General features: G+C 48.4%; 1 protein-coding gene across 1 annotated transcript in view; it reads right to left on the reverse strand.

The window, feature by feature from the left end:
• Window positions 1–2,176: 2,176 nt before the first annotated feature.
• The window catches only part of LMTK2 (lemur tyrosine kinase 2), a 108,848-nt gene continuing 97,890 nt past the window's right edge, over window positions 2,177–13,134 (reverse strand). Inside the window, exon 14 of the mRNA XM_075318043.1 lies at window positions 2,177–4,824. Within this exon, the coding sequence (XP_075174158.1) occupies window positions 4,796–4,824 (29 nt within the window). The 3' untranslated portion in view covers window positions 2,177–4,795. The remainder of the gene's footprint in view (window positions 4,825–13,134) is intronic.

Raw genomic sequence — 13,134 nt, forward strand, 5'->3', positions numbered from 1 at the left:
GATATATTATATATACACACACACATACATGCGCACACACACACACACACACACCTTTATGTTAACACCCCCACACATTTTAGTAAAAAAAAAACAAAAAAAAAAAAAAAAAAACAACCTGCTGCTAGATCAGTTTTGCTTTTTTACTGTACTTCCATTGATCATTTGCAAGAAAACAGAAATCAATATATTAATATCCTTATGTGCAACCACGTTTTGTTGTAAACTCCCTTTATTTTATGCAGTTGGCAAGCTGATACAGTCGCCACTATCCCATAACAAATGTTCATTGGTTTTTTCGATGATCTGAGCTATAGATCCACATTATTTTTAACCTATGACAACACTGACCTAGTGGGGAGCAATACAGGGGCCACCATCTGGACCTCACACCCCCTTTAGCAGTAGTGTCTCCTAATATATGGACTGCACTCACAATGGAGAGCAGTTACCGTGGATGGGTAGGAAATCTTTTGTATAGTTTATCATTTTGTGTTTGCAGCTCCTATTCTTACCAATACACATCTATGTACAGTCTGATCCTGTAGTCACTCACTCCAATCTATCCCCCTCCTAGTAAGGAGCAGATAAGGGTCTGACTGCAGGATCAGACTACAGTGTTTGTAGTCTGTTACCATGGAGATACATGTGTACATAAGAGTTATAGTCACAAAAACAGAAAAACTATTTTATAGATATTGGAAAAGCTACATCAGAAATGCAAAGGAAAAAAAAAAATGGCGACCCTGGACATGAGGTAACAGACATGGCTATATCAGGAGTACTATACTACATTTCTAATTGAAGCTATTTGCTAATATTAAATATTACACCTACTACATATTGGGATAGGATCTTGGAGAGGAGAATAACCCTTTAACCCTCGGATGGGATTAATGTGCCTGACAGGCGGTCCTCTTACTTTCATTTCTCCCTCCTCACCAGATTTTTAGGAAATCCCCTCTCTCCAGGTAGTCTCCTGGCTCTAGCTGCTGTGTGAAACTTGATACCACAGTTGGTCTGCAGAGCTTCAGGAGGGCAGATACACCTGTGCTGGCTTCTCAGGCTCATTGTTCCCAAACACATCATCACACTTTATAAGGTTGCTCTTGCTCTTTGCTCTGGATGTGTGTTTTTTCTGGGAAACTTCAGGATCTAATTCTGAATTATTAGTTTGTAATATTATTTAGGGGTCTTGAAATTATGTTTTTTTGACAAATTTTTCTCTTTTTAATAACCGTTATGTGTTATAACTGGGGGCTATTTGGTGGGAGTTTTGAAATGTGTGTATTTCAGAGTTATTACTTTTATGTTGAGTAAATGGGTTTGTTTTGCACCTGATAATGTGTAGTCTCTTATTGCATCCCTATGAAGGTCTCTGATCAGATCACTTTTAGAGCACTGAAATTGCAAAAATTAATTATAGGCATTTTTCTAGCCTGCGCCTGACAGTCACATTATTCCCAAGTTCGTTATTAAAGATATTGTTCCCACCAGAGGGTTAATCATGGTGCTCAGAGATGAGCAATGTGTGTTGTCCCGGTCCATCATCAGGTCCGGTCCTCTGTGGCGGCCGGTCTTCATCGGCTCCTGGCATCTTTGGAGCCTCTGGCGCTTTTTAGTCCTGCATGTTAGGATATCATATAGAGCCTAGTGACAAGGCCAGTCAAAGGCAAGAAGCGCACAGGAGTGAAGACCGTGTGCTATGGAGAATTGGACTGGTCAGTGCAAATCGAATTGCCCCTCTAGTTCTTATTTTATAACCTGTTCTTCCCTCTCCTGCTGCCATTGTCTCCACTAAATGTCTGTACTAGAGATTAGCGAGTATTACCATGCTCAGGTGCTCGTAACGAGTAGTTAAAGAGTTTGTCCACTACTTTGACAACTCCTATTCATTCCCTTTGTTCGCCCCCATAAAAATAAATAAGCCTATACTCTCCTCCGATGCGCCACGGTTCCAGCGATGTCTGAAGGCTGCATTCCCAGGGCCTACCTGACAATGTAATGACACACGAGCCCTGCAGCCAATCAGTGCCCGGCGTCTGTTTACCCGCCTTTGGACATTTGAGCAGGAAGTGAGCGCTGTGCTGACTTCCTGCTCAAATGTCCAAAGGCGGGGGAAACAGACGCCGGGCACTGATTGGTTGCAGGGTTCGTGTGTCATTATATTGTCAGGTAGGACACAGGAACCGCAGCCGCACTGGAAGAGAGTATAGGCTTATTTATTTATACGGGGCAAACAAGGGAAATGAATAAGGGTTGTCCAAGAAGGGTCCACCCTGTTTAATGCTCAGATGGGCACGACTTGAGAACAAAGCATAATGGTAGTCAGTGGGAACTTGAGCATTTTTCTGACAACAGCCATTATACTTTGGTACTGTTCTTTACGAGTTAGTTACTGAGCACCGTAGTGCCCGCTCATCACTAGTTACAAGTACCGAGCACCCGAGTATGGTAGTGCCCGCTCATCACTAGTACCGCGCATGATAGTGCCCGCTCATCACTAGTACAGAGCATGGTAGTGCCCGCTCATCACTAGTACAGAGCATGGTAGTGCCCGCTCATCACTAGTACAGAGCATGGTAGTGCCCGCTCATTACTAGTACAGAGCATGGTAGTGCCCGCTCATCACTAGTACCGAGCATGGTAGTGCCCGCTCATCACTAGTACCGAGCATGGTAGTGCCCGCTCATTACTAGTACCGAGCATGGTAGTGCCTGCTCATCACTAGTTACGAGCATGGTAGTGCCCGCTCATCACTAGTTACAAGTACCGAGCACCCGAGTATGGTAGTGCTCACTCACTTTTCTGTATATCATATGTGGCCATTTTGCATCTGTTACTAACCACATTTAGCAATTTTGTTTAAAAAATCCCAACGTCTAGTACCGCAGATACTATGGCCAGGGAAATGATCAGCACTAAATCTGAAAATAAACCTAAAAGACATACAAATAAAATACGCACTGCAAACAGCGACGGGACCAGCAGTGTGATCCGCACCCACAAGAAGGGGCAGCAAAATATATATATATAAAAAAAGACAAACAATATGATACAAAGCTCACACTATACCCAGCATAGCAGCAGAGAGAAGACCGTCCCAATCACGGGGACATCTGTCAAGTTTATTAAACTGCATGAGTATAAGAAAAAAATAAAAAGTTCAAGTTTGATATCATGGTGTCAAAAATCAGCATTGCAAGTGAGGTGAGCGGTGCCATCCTGACCAAAATGGGCAAATATAAAATCCAAAAAACTGATGTAGAGGAAAGATATTGGAGAACAAACTCCAGTGAGGGGGTCTCCCATAGCAAATCAGACCCCATTATGGTGCCAATTTCTCTACCCAGAAAATAAGGGTTTGTCTTATTCACAATCAATGCCATCCACATTTTCTTCAGGCCAATTTACTGGCCAGGGATGGGCCACCCACGGCAACTTCATGGTCTGCCTCTATGGCACAGCCGCTCACGGATGCTCTATTTCTCTAGACCAAAAATGACCTTATTTTGGAGACTAATCAGTGTTCGGCGATAAGATGAAAATTTTTGGTTCTGATTTCAATTTTACAAAAAAAAGAAAGAAAGAAAAGTGGAGAATACCCCAAACAATCCCAACAGGTGAATTAGGCCTATAAAAAAAAAAAGAAAGAAAGAAAAGTGGACAATACCCCAAACAATCCCAACAGGTGAAATAGACCTATAAAATAAGAAAAAAAAAAAAGAAAAAAAAGGTCCTGGCTTGTGAGTTCGTAAATAATTTGATTTGTGCTATTCCTCCTGGAAACATATGAATGTATTGTGTTAACCCTTCCCCTGCCAGAGGGTCTGGTCTCTACCCAGTCTGACAATATCCAATAGGTGCAGACAAGTAGGGTACACACCCCATCGACAAGGATAATCGTAAGAACTTAAGAGAGCTTACTCATTCATTTCCAGAAAGAGCAACTGAGGAACAACACAAAAGTAGCGGTATACTAAATCCCACGTGTCAGGGGGGCCGACATGTCCTTTATGTAGTGCAGAAAGTCGTCGTCGTGTGTCAGATTGGATTCCAGAAATTGTGCAGCATGCAAAGAAGAATTAAGACTCAACCAGAGGTTGTAAAATATCCCACCCATTCCGGGGCCTCGTTTCGGGACCGCCGGGCCTCGTATCGGGACCGCCGGCTCTACTGAAAGTCCACATACAACATATACTTCTATACGATACGGAAAGGAAATCCCAAACCTGAAACCAAGGAAGTATTGCTGATAAAAAAAAAAATAAATACAGCATATAAGACTGAGCTCGAGTCCCAGCAGCAGCTTATTACACAATTTACAACGCAGAGAACACAAATCAACACATCCGTACGGATAAAATCCTCTTAATTAAAAAAAAAAAAAAATTCTGTACAGATATCGATATGCAAGAAACATTAGAGTGCAAAAATGAGCAATACATAGTGTTTTATCACGTCATCGGGTACACGTCACAGGAGCACAGACACCGGAGAGAGATTATATACCTGTATGTACACATCCACAATAAGACGTGGCGTTCCCAGGCCTGCAGCGTACGCACCGTGGCGTTCACATCTCCGCACATACAGACAGTAGTAGCACGGGGGACCTCGAGCATGGCTGGAGGAGTGGAGATGATTGCACAATAGTCATTTACACCCTCTGTACATTTTACACGCACCCCCCTCAACCCCCCCCCCACCCCGGGACCTCCTGTAAAGAGGTCACAACATTGCACTTATGTCCTCCGCCTAACGCGTTTTCAGCAGTAGCTCCTCAGACATGGAGTCAGTCCTTCTCGCCATCCTCGCTGCTACCTGTTGGGAGAAAGGTTAGACTTATTTTTAAAGGGAAACATAAAATAAAGGGATATTGTAAAAAATTTTTTTTTTGTAGAGGGTCTTCTAAAATCAAACATGTCACTAAATTAATTGGAAGAAGGGATCGTATCAAAGGAATTGTCCACTAGTAGGATAACCTCTTCTAATTCCATGTTTCTCCCTGGTAAAATAATAAAGCCTGTACTCACCTCCCATGAAAACGCTGTAGCAGCCCACGTGGGGTTGTAACATCAGTGCCGGCTTCAGTCTCCCCGCCTTCGGACCAAACGAGTTAATCAACAGTAAGTGAGCGCTGTGACTGTGCTCACTTCCTGTTGATTGCTCGTTTGGTCCGAAGGCGGGGAGACTGAAGCTGGCGCAGATTGGATGCGGGGTTCGTGTGACATCACAACTTCACATGAGCCTCGACACCCCTGGAACCATAATAAAGCCTACACATCTCCCATACTGGCGCCCTTCCAGTGGTGCCAGGGCTTACGTGGGGTTGTGACATCACACGAGCCTTGTGTCCAACAAGCGCCAGTTTCCGTCTCCCCAGCCTTCGGACCAAAACCTACTGAAACAACAGGAAGTGAGTGCTGTGGCTGTGCCCACTTCCTGTTGACTGCTTGTTTGGTCCAAAGGCGGGGAGACAGAAGACTGTGCCAATTGGACGCAGGGCTCGTGTGACATCATAACCTTACACGAGTGTTGACATGGCTGGCACCATATTGACCACAGAGGCAAGTATAGGCATCAGAAGGTGTTGTCCTGATAAAAGAAAGTGCAGCGACGGATACACTGGCTGTGATACTGACAGCATTTCAGCAAAAACATTCCATGAAAATCCAGCCAAGGATTATGGGTCATAGGTGACTGATCCAAGGCCGGCCCCCAGTGGTTTCACTCCACCCTCTCCCCATGACGGACAGGTCTCTCCCTGTGTATATACGGAATGACCTAGCAATCTAGGGAACCGGGCTGGGGAGAAGCCAGGCCTCGGACTGGTAACCTGGCTGGCTTTTCAATGTTTTCACTAAAACATTGCAGCATTTCAGAGTAACATATCAGGCCGAAATAACGCAGCCAATGCAGATCGTGGCTCAGGCAGCACGGCTCTTTCAGGCTCTCATTAAGGTATATGGTCATATTATTAATAATGTTCAATTCAAAGGGTTAAAAGGGTACCTGTGAGGTGCAATATGCATCCAGAACCACGAGCAGTCCTGGGTGCATATTGCTAATCCCTGCCTAACTGTCCCTATATACACTAGAATAGATAAAGAGATCTTTATAAAAAGTATTTCTGAAGATCCTATACATGCTAAGCTAATGAGCGCAGGGACTAGTCACAAGGGCGTTATGTCTTCTAACTAGTCCACCCTCTTAGCATGTTAGCACACCCACAGGGGTGCAAACATGCTACTCAATGCTCAGCTTCATCGGTGGTGACGCGTGTACCTGTGTCCATTGTCACCGCCTCAGTCGCTGGGTTTAGGGTCAGTGCGCATGATCAGAAGTCCTGGCACTTCCAGTCATGTGCACTAGACCACACTGAAGCCGGGACGCATACACCAAGCTTCATACTGCGTGTGACTGGGAGTGCCAACACTTGTACATGCACATGGACCCTAACCCCGGCATCCAAGGCGGGTGACAACAAACACAGGTACGCGCATCACCACTGATGACGCTGAGCATTGAGTAGCATGTTAGCACACCGACTGGGGGTGTGATAAGAGGGCGGACTAGTCTGGGGAAGTAACGCCCTTGTGACTAGTCCCCCCTTGCTCATTAGCATAACAAAGGATCTTTAAAAAAAAAAGAAAAAAGTATTTCTAAAGATCTCTATCTATGCTACTAGATGCTAGGCAGGGATTAGAAATGAGCACCCAGAACTGCTTGTGGTTCTGGCTGCATTTTGGACCTGACAAGTTCCCTTCAAAAACCGTAATTGCTATTAATGCAGCACGATCACCTATGATCTGATTTTCTCCTGGTAAGAGCGATAACATAATAGATGCTGGCAATCACCGGAGGCAGGAGATGTAGCACATAACCACTGAGGCCAGTCATTGACTTTAGTGGTCATTACCAGAACAGCACATCAATGCGCAGGAATGTGGTGGGTACACGACAGGCGCTACACAACCCCTTTAAGCAATGCATTCCTCACTGTGACGTCCCAGGACCGACTTTACACAGTACCTTTTGTGTTCGGAGTTGTGGAACCAGTAATGTGTTCCCTAAAGGCCTGTTTAACATACAATGCACAGGCTATGACGGCCATTGACCCACACGGCAGAAACTGGTACATTGGCACAAGAGATAATAGCACCTGCTCGCTTATGAAACAAAGCTAGAAATGAATGATACCCGTAAACAGGAGATAAACACCCCGGAGGATGTTTGTCAGTCTGCAAGATCTTCTGCCTGTTCCTAAAGCAAACAGTCTTGTAGAATCTCAGAGTACAGGGGTTTACTTCCGCCTCAACGTCTTCTATTCTCAACTATGGAAAGTGCAAGTGGTTTTGTGACGGTAATGTCAGAAAGTTTGATAGTACCAAGTTTGCTCTAAGTACTAAGACCACCACCGATCACTACCGTGTTTCCCCGAAAGTAAGACAGTGTCTTACATGCTTTTTACCCCCAAAAGTGCCACTATGTCTTACTTTCGGGGTATGTCTTATATTGGGAAAAAAATCCCACAGCAATCGCAGCAAGTCTCCATGCAATGTACCGTATGGGGACCTGCCGCGATTGCGCCGTAAGTGTACCGCAAGTTAAGGAAACTTAACCAGCGGGTGCACATGAAGGCACTGAGGCTGCGTGTTTTTGTATGTTGTCCATGGTCCTGATGGACCAAGGACAACATTACTGCAACATTTCTCGGTGGCCGAACGTTCAGCTGAGCGCTCGGCCGCCGGCATGTCAGGGCACTCAGCTGAGCGCTCGGCCGCCGGCATGTCAGGGCACTCAGCTGAGCGCTCGGCCGCCGGCATGTCAGGGCACTCAGCTGAGCGCTCGGCCGCCGGCATGTCAGGGCACTCAGCTGAGCGCTCGGCCGCCGGCATGTCAGGGCACTCAGCTGAGCGCTCGGCCGCCGGCATGTCAGGGCACTCAGCTGAGCGCTCGGCCGCCGGCATGTCAGGGCACTCAGCTGAGCGCTCGGCCGCCGGCATGTCAGGGCACTCAGCTGAGCGCTCGGCCGCCGGCATGTCAGGGCACTCAGCTGAGCGCTCGGCCGCCGGCATGTCAGGGCACTCAGCTGAGCGCTCGGCCGCCGGCATGTCAGGGCACTCAGCTGAGCGCTCGGCCGCCGGCATGTCAGGGCACTCAGCTGAGCGCTCGGCCGCCGGCATAGCAATCACAATAGTCTGCTGCTGGTACTGTAAAGAAGAAAAAAAAAAAAAAAAAATAACGCTTTCCGTTTACTATGTCTTACTTTCGGGGTACGTCTTACATTAGCCGACCCCCCAAAACCCCCACTACGTCTTACTATCGGGGGTGTCTTACTATCGGGGAAACAGGGTAGAAGCGCAGAGTTTTGCGGCTTTGATCAGAGGTACTTGGTATGATCTGATCCTTGGTGGATATGAACCCAGGACCTCAGCACTGCAAAGCAACAGTTCCAAGCACTGAGCCCCGCTACTTTCTATAGATCTGTGCCCTATAAACTTGGCACGTCAAAGCCGAGGGGTGACCAGAGCTCAGCGCTAGAAGCACCACCGACCAAGACGTCTGCTGACGTCATCATTCTCTGCACCCATTTCCTACGGTAGTATAATTCCACCGTATGTCATCCACGTAGAGTTGAGCCTTGTGCGCATGGTGGATTTTTGGTGCAATTTGTGGCCCAAATCTGCATGTCTTTCCTTCCCCAGCAAAGTCTATGAGAATTCAGCGCACATAGCTTCTTTTTTGGTTAAAAAAAAAAAACGAAGAAGCAGTGTGTCAATTGTTGGTGAATTTTTACCAGCATTTCCTACCATTGATTTCACAAGAGGAAAAAAAAAAAAAAAAAAAAAGAAGGGGTGGGGGGTTGGAGGGCATGGCACAAAAACGCACTGAAGAAAAAAAAGAAGGGAATTTTGTTACTTACCGTAAATTCCTTTTCTTCTAGCTCCAATTGGGAGACCCAGACGATTGGGTGTATAGCACTGCCTCCGGAGGCCACACAAAGCAATTACACTAAAAAGTGTAAGGCCCCTCCCCTTCTGGCTATACACCCCCAGTGGGATCACTGGCTCACCAGTTTTAGTGCAAAAGCAAGAAGGAGGAAAGCCAATAACTGGTTTAAACAAATTCACTCCGAAGTAACGTCGGAGAACTGAAAACCGTTCAACATGAACAACATGTATACCCGAAAAACAACCAAAAATCCCGAAGGACAACAGGGCGGGTGCTGGGTCTCCCAATAGGAGCTAGAAGAAAAGGAATTTACGGTAAGTAACAAAATTCCCTTCTTCTTCGGCGCTCCATTGGGAGACCCAGACGATTGGGACGTCCAAAAGCTGTCCCTGGGTGGGTAAAGAATACCTCATGTTAGAGCTGCAAGACAGCCCTCCCCTATAGGGAGGCAACTGCCGCCTGCAGGACTCTTCTACCTAGGCTGGCGTCCGCCGAAGCATAGGTATGCACCTGATAATGTTTGGTGAAAGTGTGCAGACTCGACCAGGTAGCTGCCTGGCACACCTGTTGAGCCGTAGCCTGGTGTCGCAATGCCCAGGACGCACCCACGGCTCTGGTAGAATGGGCCTTCAGCCCTGATGGAACCGGAAGCCCAGCAGAACGGTAGGCTTCAAGAATTGGTTCTTTGATCCATCGAGCCAGGGTGGCCTTAGAAGCCTGCGACCCTTTGCGCTTACCAGCGACAAGGACAAAGAGTGCATCCGAACGGCGCAAGGGCGCCGTGCGGGAAATGTAGATTCTGAGTGCTCTCACCAGATCCAACAAATGTAAATCCTTCTCATACCGATGAACTGCATGAGGACAAAACGAAGGCAAAGAGATATCCTGATTAAGATGAAAAGAGGATACCACCTTCGGGAGAAACTCCTGAATGGGGCGCAGCACTACCTTGTCCTGGTGGAAGACCAGGAAGGGAGCCTTGGATGATAGCGCTGCCAGCTCAGACACTCTCCGAAGAGATGTGATCGCTACCAGAAAAGCCACTTTCTGTGATAGTCTAGAAAGTGAAACCTCCCTCAGAGGCTCGAAGGGCGGCTTCTGGAGGGCAACTAGTACCCTGTTCAGATCCCATGGATCTAACGGCCGCTTGTACGGGGGTACGATATGGCAAACCCCCTGTAGGAACGTGCGCACCTTAGGAAGGCGTGCCAAACGCCTCTGAAAAAAGACAGATAGCGCCGAGACCTGACCTTTAAGGGAGCCGAGCGACAAACCTTTTTCTAACCCAGATTGCAGGAAAGAAAGAAAGGCAGGCAATGCAAATGGCCAGGGGGACACTCCCTGAGCAGAGCACCAGGATAAGAATATCCTCCACGTTCTGTGGTAGATCTTAGCGGACGTGGGCTTCCTAGCCTGTCTCATGGTGGCAACGACCCCTTGGGATAATCCTGAAGACGCTAGGATCCAGGACTCAATGGCCACACAGTCAGGTTCAGGGCCGCAGAATTCCGATGGAAAAACGGCCCTTGGGACAGTAAGTCTGGTCGGTCTGGTAGTGCCCACGGTTGGCCGACCGTGAGCTGCCACAGATCCGGATACCACGCCCTCCTCGGCCAGTCTGGGGCGACGAGTATGACGCGGCTGCAATCGGATCTGATCTTGCGTAGCACTCTGGGCAAGAGTGCCAGAGGTGGAAACACATAAGGGAGCCGGAACTGCGACCAATCTTGCACTAGGGCGTCTGCCGCCAGCGCTCTTTGATCGCGAGACCGTGCCATGAAGGTTGGGACCTTGTTGTTGTGCCGGGACGCCATGAGGTCGACGTCCGGCCTTCCCCATCGGCGACAGATTTCCTGAAACACGTCTGGGTGAAGGGACCATTCCCCTGCGTCCATGCCCTGGCGACTGAGGAAGTCTGCTTCCCAGTTTTCTACGCCGGGGATGTGAACTGTGGATATGGTGGAGGCCGTGGCTTCCACCCACATCAGAATCCGCCGGACTTCCTGGAAGGCTTGCCGACTGCGTGTCCCCCCTTGGTGGTTGATGTATGCCACCGCTGTGGAGTTGTCCGACTGAATTCGGATCTGCCTTCCTTCCAGCCACTGCTGGAAGGCTAGTAGGGCAAGATATACTGCTCTGATTTCCAGAACATTGATCTGAAGGGTGGACTCCTGCTGAGTCCACGTACCCTGAGCCCTGTGGTGGAGAAAAACTGCTCCCCACCCTGAAAGACTCGCGTCTGTCGTGACCACCGCCCAAGACGGTGGTAGGAAGGATCTTCCCTGTGATAATGAGGTGGGAAGAAGCCACCACTGCAGAGAGTCCTTGGCCGTCTGGGAAAGGGAGACTTTCCTGTCCAGGGATTTTGACTTCCCGTCCCATTGGCGGAGAATGTCCCATTGAAGTGGGCGCAGATGAAACTGCGCAAACGGAACCGCCTCCATTGCCGCCACCATCTTCCCGAGGAAGTGCATGAGGCGTCTTAAGGAGTGCGACTGACTTTGAAGGAGAGCCTGCACCCCAGTCTGTAGAGACCGCTGCTTGTCCAGCGGAAGCTTCACTATCGCTGAGAGAGTATGAAACTCCATGCCAAGATATGTTAGTGATTGGGTCGGTGACAGATTTGACTTTGAGAAGTTGATGATCCACCCGAACGTCTGGAGAGTCTCCAGTGCAACAGTCAAGCTGAGTTGGCATGCCTCTTGAGAGGGTGCCTTGACCAGTAGATCGTCCAAGTAAGGGATCACAGAGTGTCCCTGAGAGTGCAAGACTGCTACCACTGCCGCCATGATCTTGGTGAACACCCGTGGGGCTGTCGCCAGACCAAATGGCAGAGCTACGAACTGAAGATGGTCGTCTCCTATCACGAAGCGTAGAAAGCGTTGGTGCTCTGTAGCAATCGGCACGTGGAGATAAGCATCCTTGATGTCTATTGATGCTAGGAAATCTCCTTGAGACATTGAGGCAATGACTGAGCGGAGGGATTCCATCCGGAACCGCCTGGTTTTCACATGCTTGTTGAGCAGTTTTAGGTCCAGAACAGGACGGAATGAGCCGTCCTTTTTTGGCACCACAAAGAGATTGGAGTAAAAACCTTGACCTCGTTCCTGAAGAGGAACAGGGACCACCACTCCTTCTGCTCTTAGAGAATTCACCGCCTGCAGAAGGGCATCTGCTCGGTCGGGATGTGGGGAAGTTCTGAAGAACCGAGGCGGAGGACGAGAACTGAACTCTATCCTGTACCCGTGAGACAAAATGTCTGTTACCCACCGGTCTTTGACCTGTGGCAGCCAAATGTCGCAAAAGCGGGAGAGCCTGCCACCGACCGAGGATGCGGAGGGAGGCGGCCGAAAGTCATGAGGCAGCCGCCTTGGAAGCGGTACCTCCGGTTGCTTTCTTGGGGCGTGAGTGAGCCCGCCAGGAATCAGAGCTCCTTTGCTCTTTCTGAGTCCCTTTGGACGAGGAGAATTGGGGCTTGCTCGAGCCTCGAAAGGACCGAAACTTTGACTGCCACTTCCTCTGTGGAGGTTTGCTTGATCTGGGCTGGGGTAAGGAGGAGTCCTTACCTTTGGACTGTTTAATGATTTCAGCCAATTGCTCACCAAACAGTCTGTCTCCAGATAATGGCAAGCTGGTTAAACATTTTTTAGAAGCAGAATCTGCTTTCCATTCCTTTAACCACAAGGCTCTGCGCAAAACTACAGAGTTGGCGGATGCCATTGAGGTACGGCTCGTAGAGTCCAGTACCGCATTGATAGCGTAGGTCGCAAACGCAGACATTTGCGTAGTTAGGGACGCCACTTGCGGCACTGCTGGACGTATGAGAGAGTCCACCTGTGCCAGACCAGCTGAAATAGCTTGGAGCGCCCACACGGCCGCGAATGCTGGAGCAAACGACGCGCCAATAGCTTCATAGACAGATTTCAACCAAAGGTCCATCTGTCTGTCATTGGCATCTTTAAGTGAAGCCCCATCCTCCACTGCAACTATGGATCTAGCTGCAAGCCTGGATATTGGAGGGTCCACTTTTGGACACTGGGTCCAGCGTTTGACCACGTCAGGGGGAAAAGGATAACGTGTATCCTTAAGGCGTTTAGAAAAACGCTTGTCCGGATAAGTATTGTGTTTCTGGATGGATTCTCTGAAGTCAGAGTGGTCCAGAAAAGTACTCAATTT

The sequence above is a fragment of the Anomaloglossus baeobatrachus genome, chromosome 7, assembly GCF_048569485.1.
Source record: "Anomaloglossus baeobatrachus isolate aAnoBae1 chromosome 7, aAnoBae1.hap1, whole genome shotgun sequence".
In the NCBI taxonomy this organism is placed as follows: Eukaryota; Metazoa; Chordata; class Amphibia; order Anura; family Aromobatidae; genus Anomaloglossus; species Anomaloglossus baeobatrachus.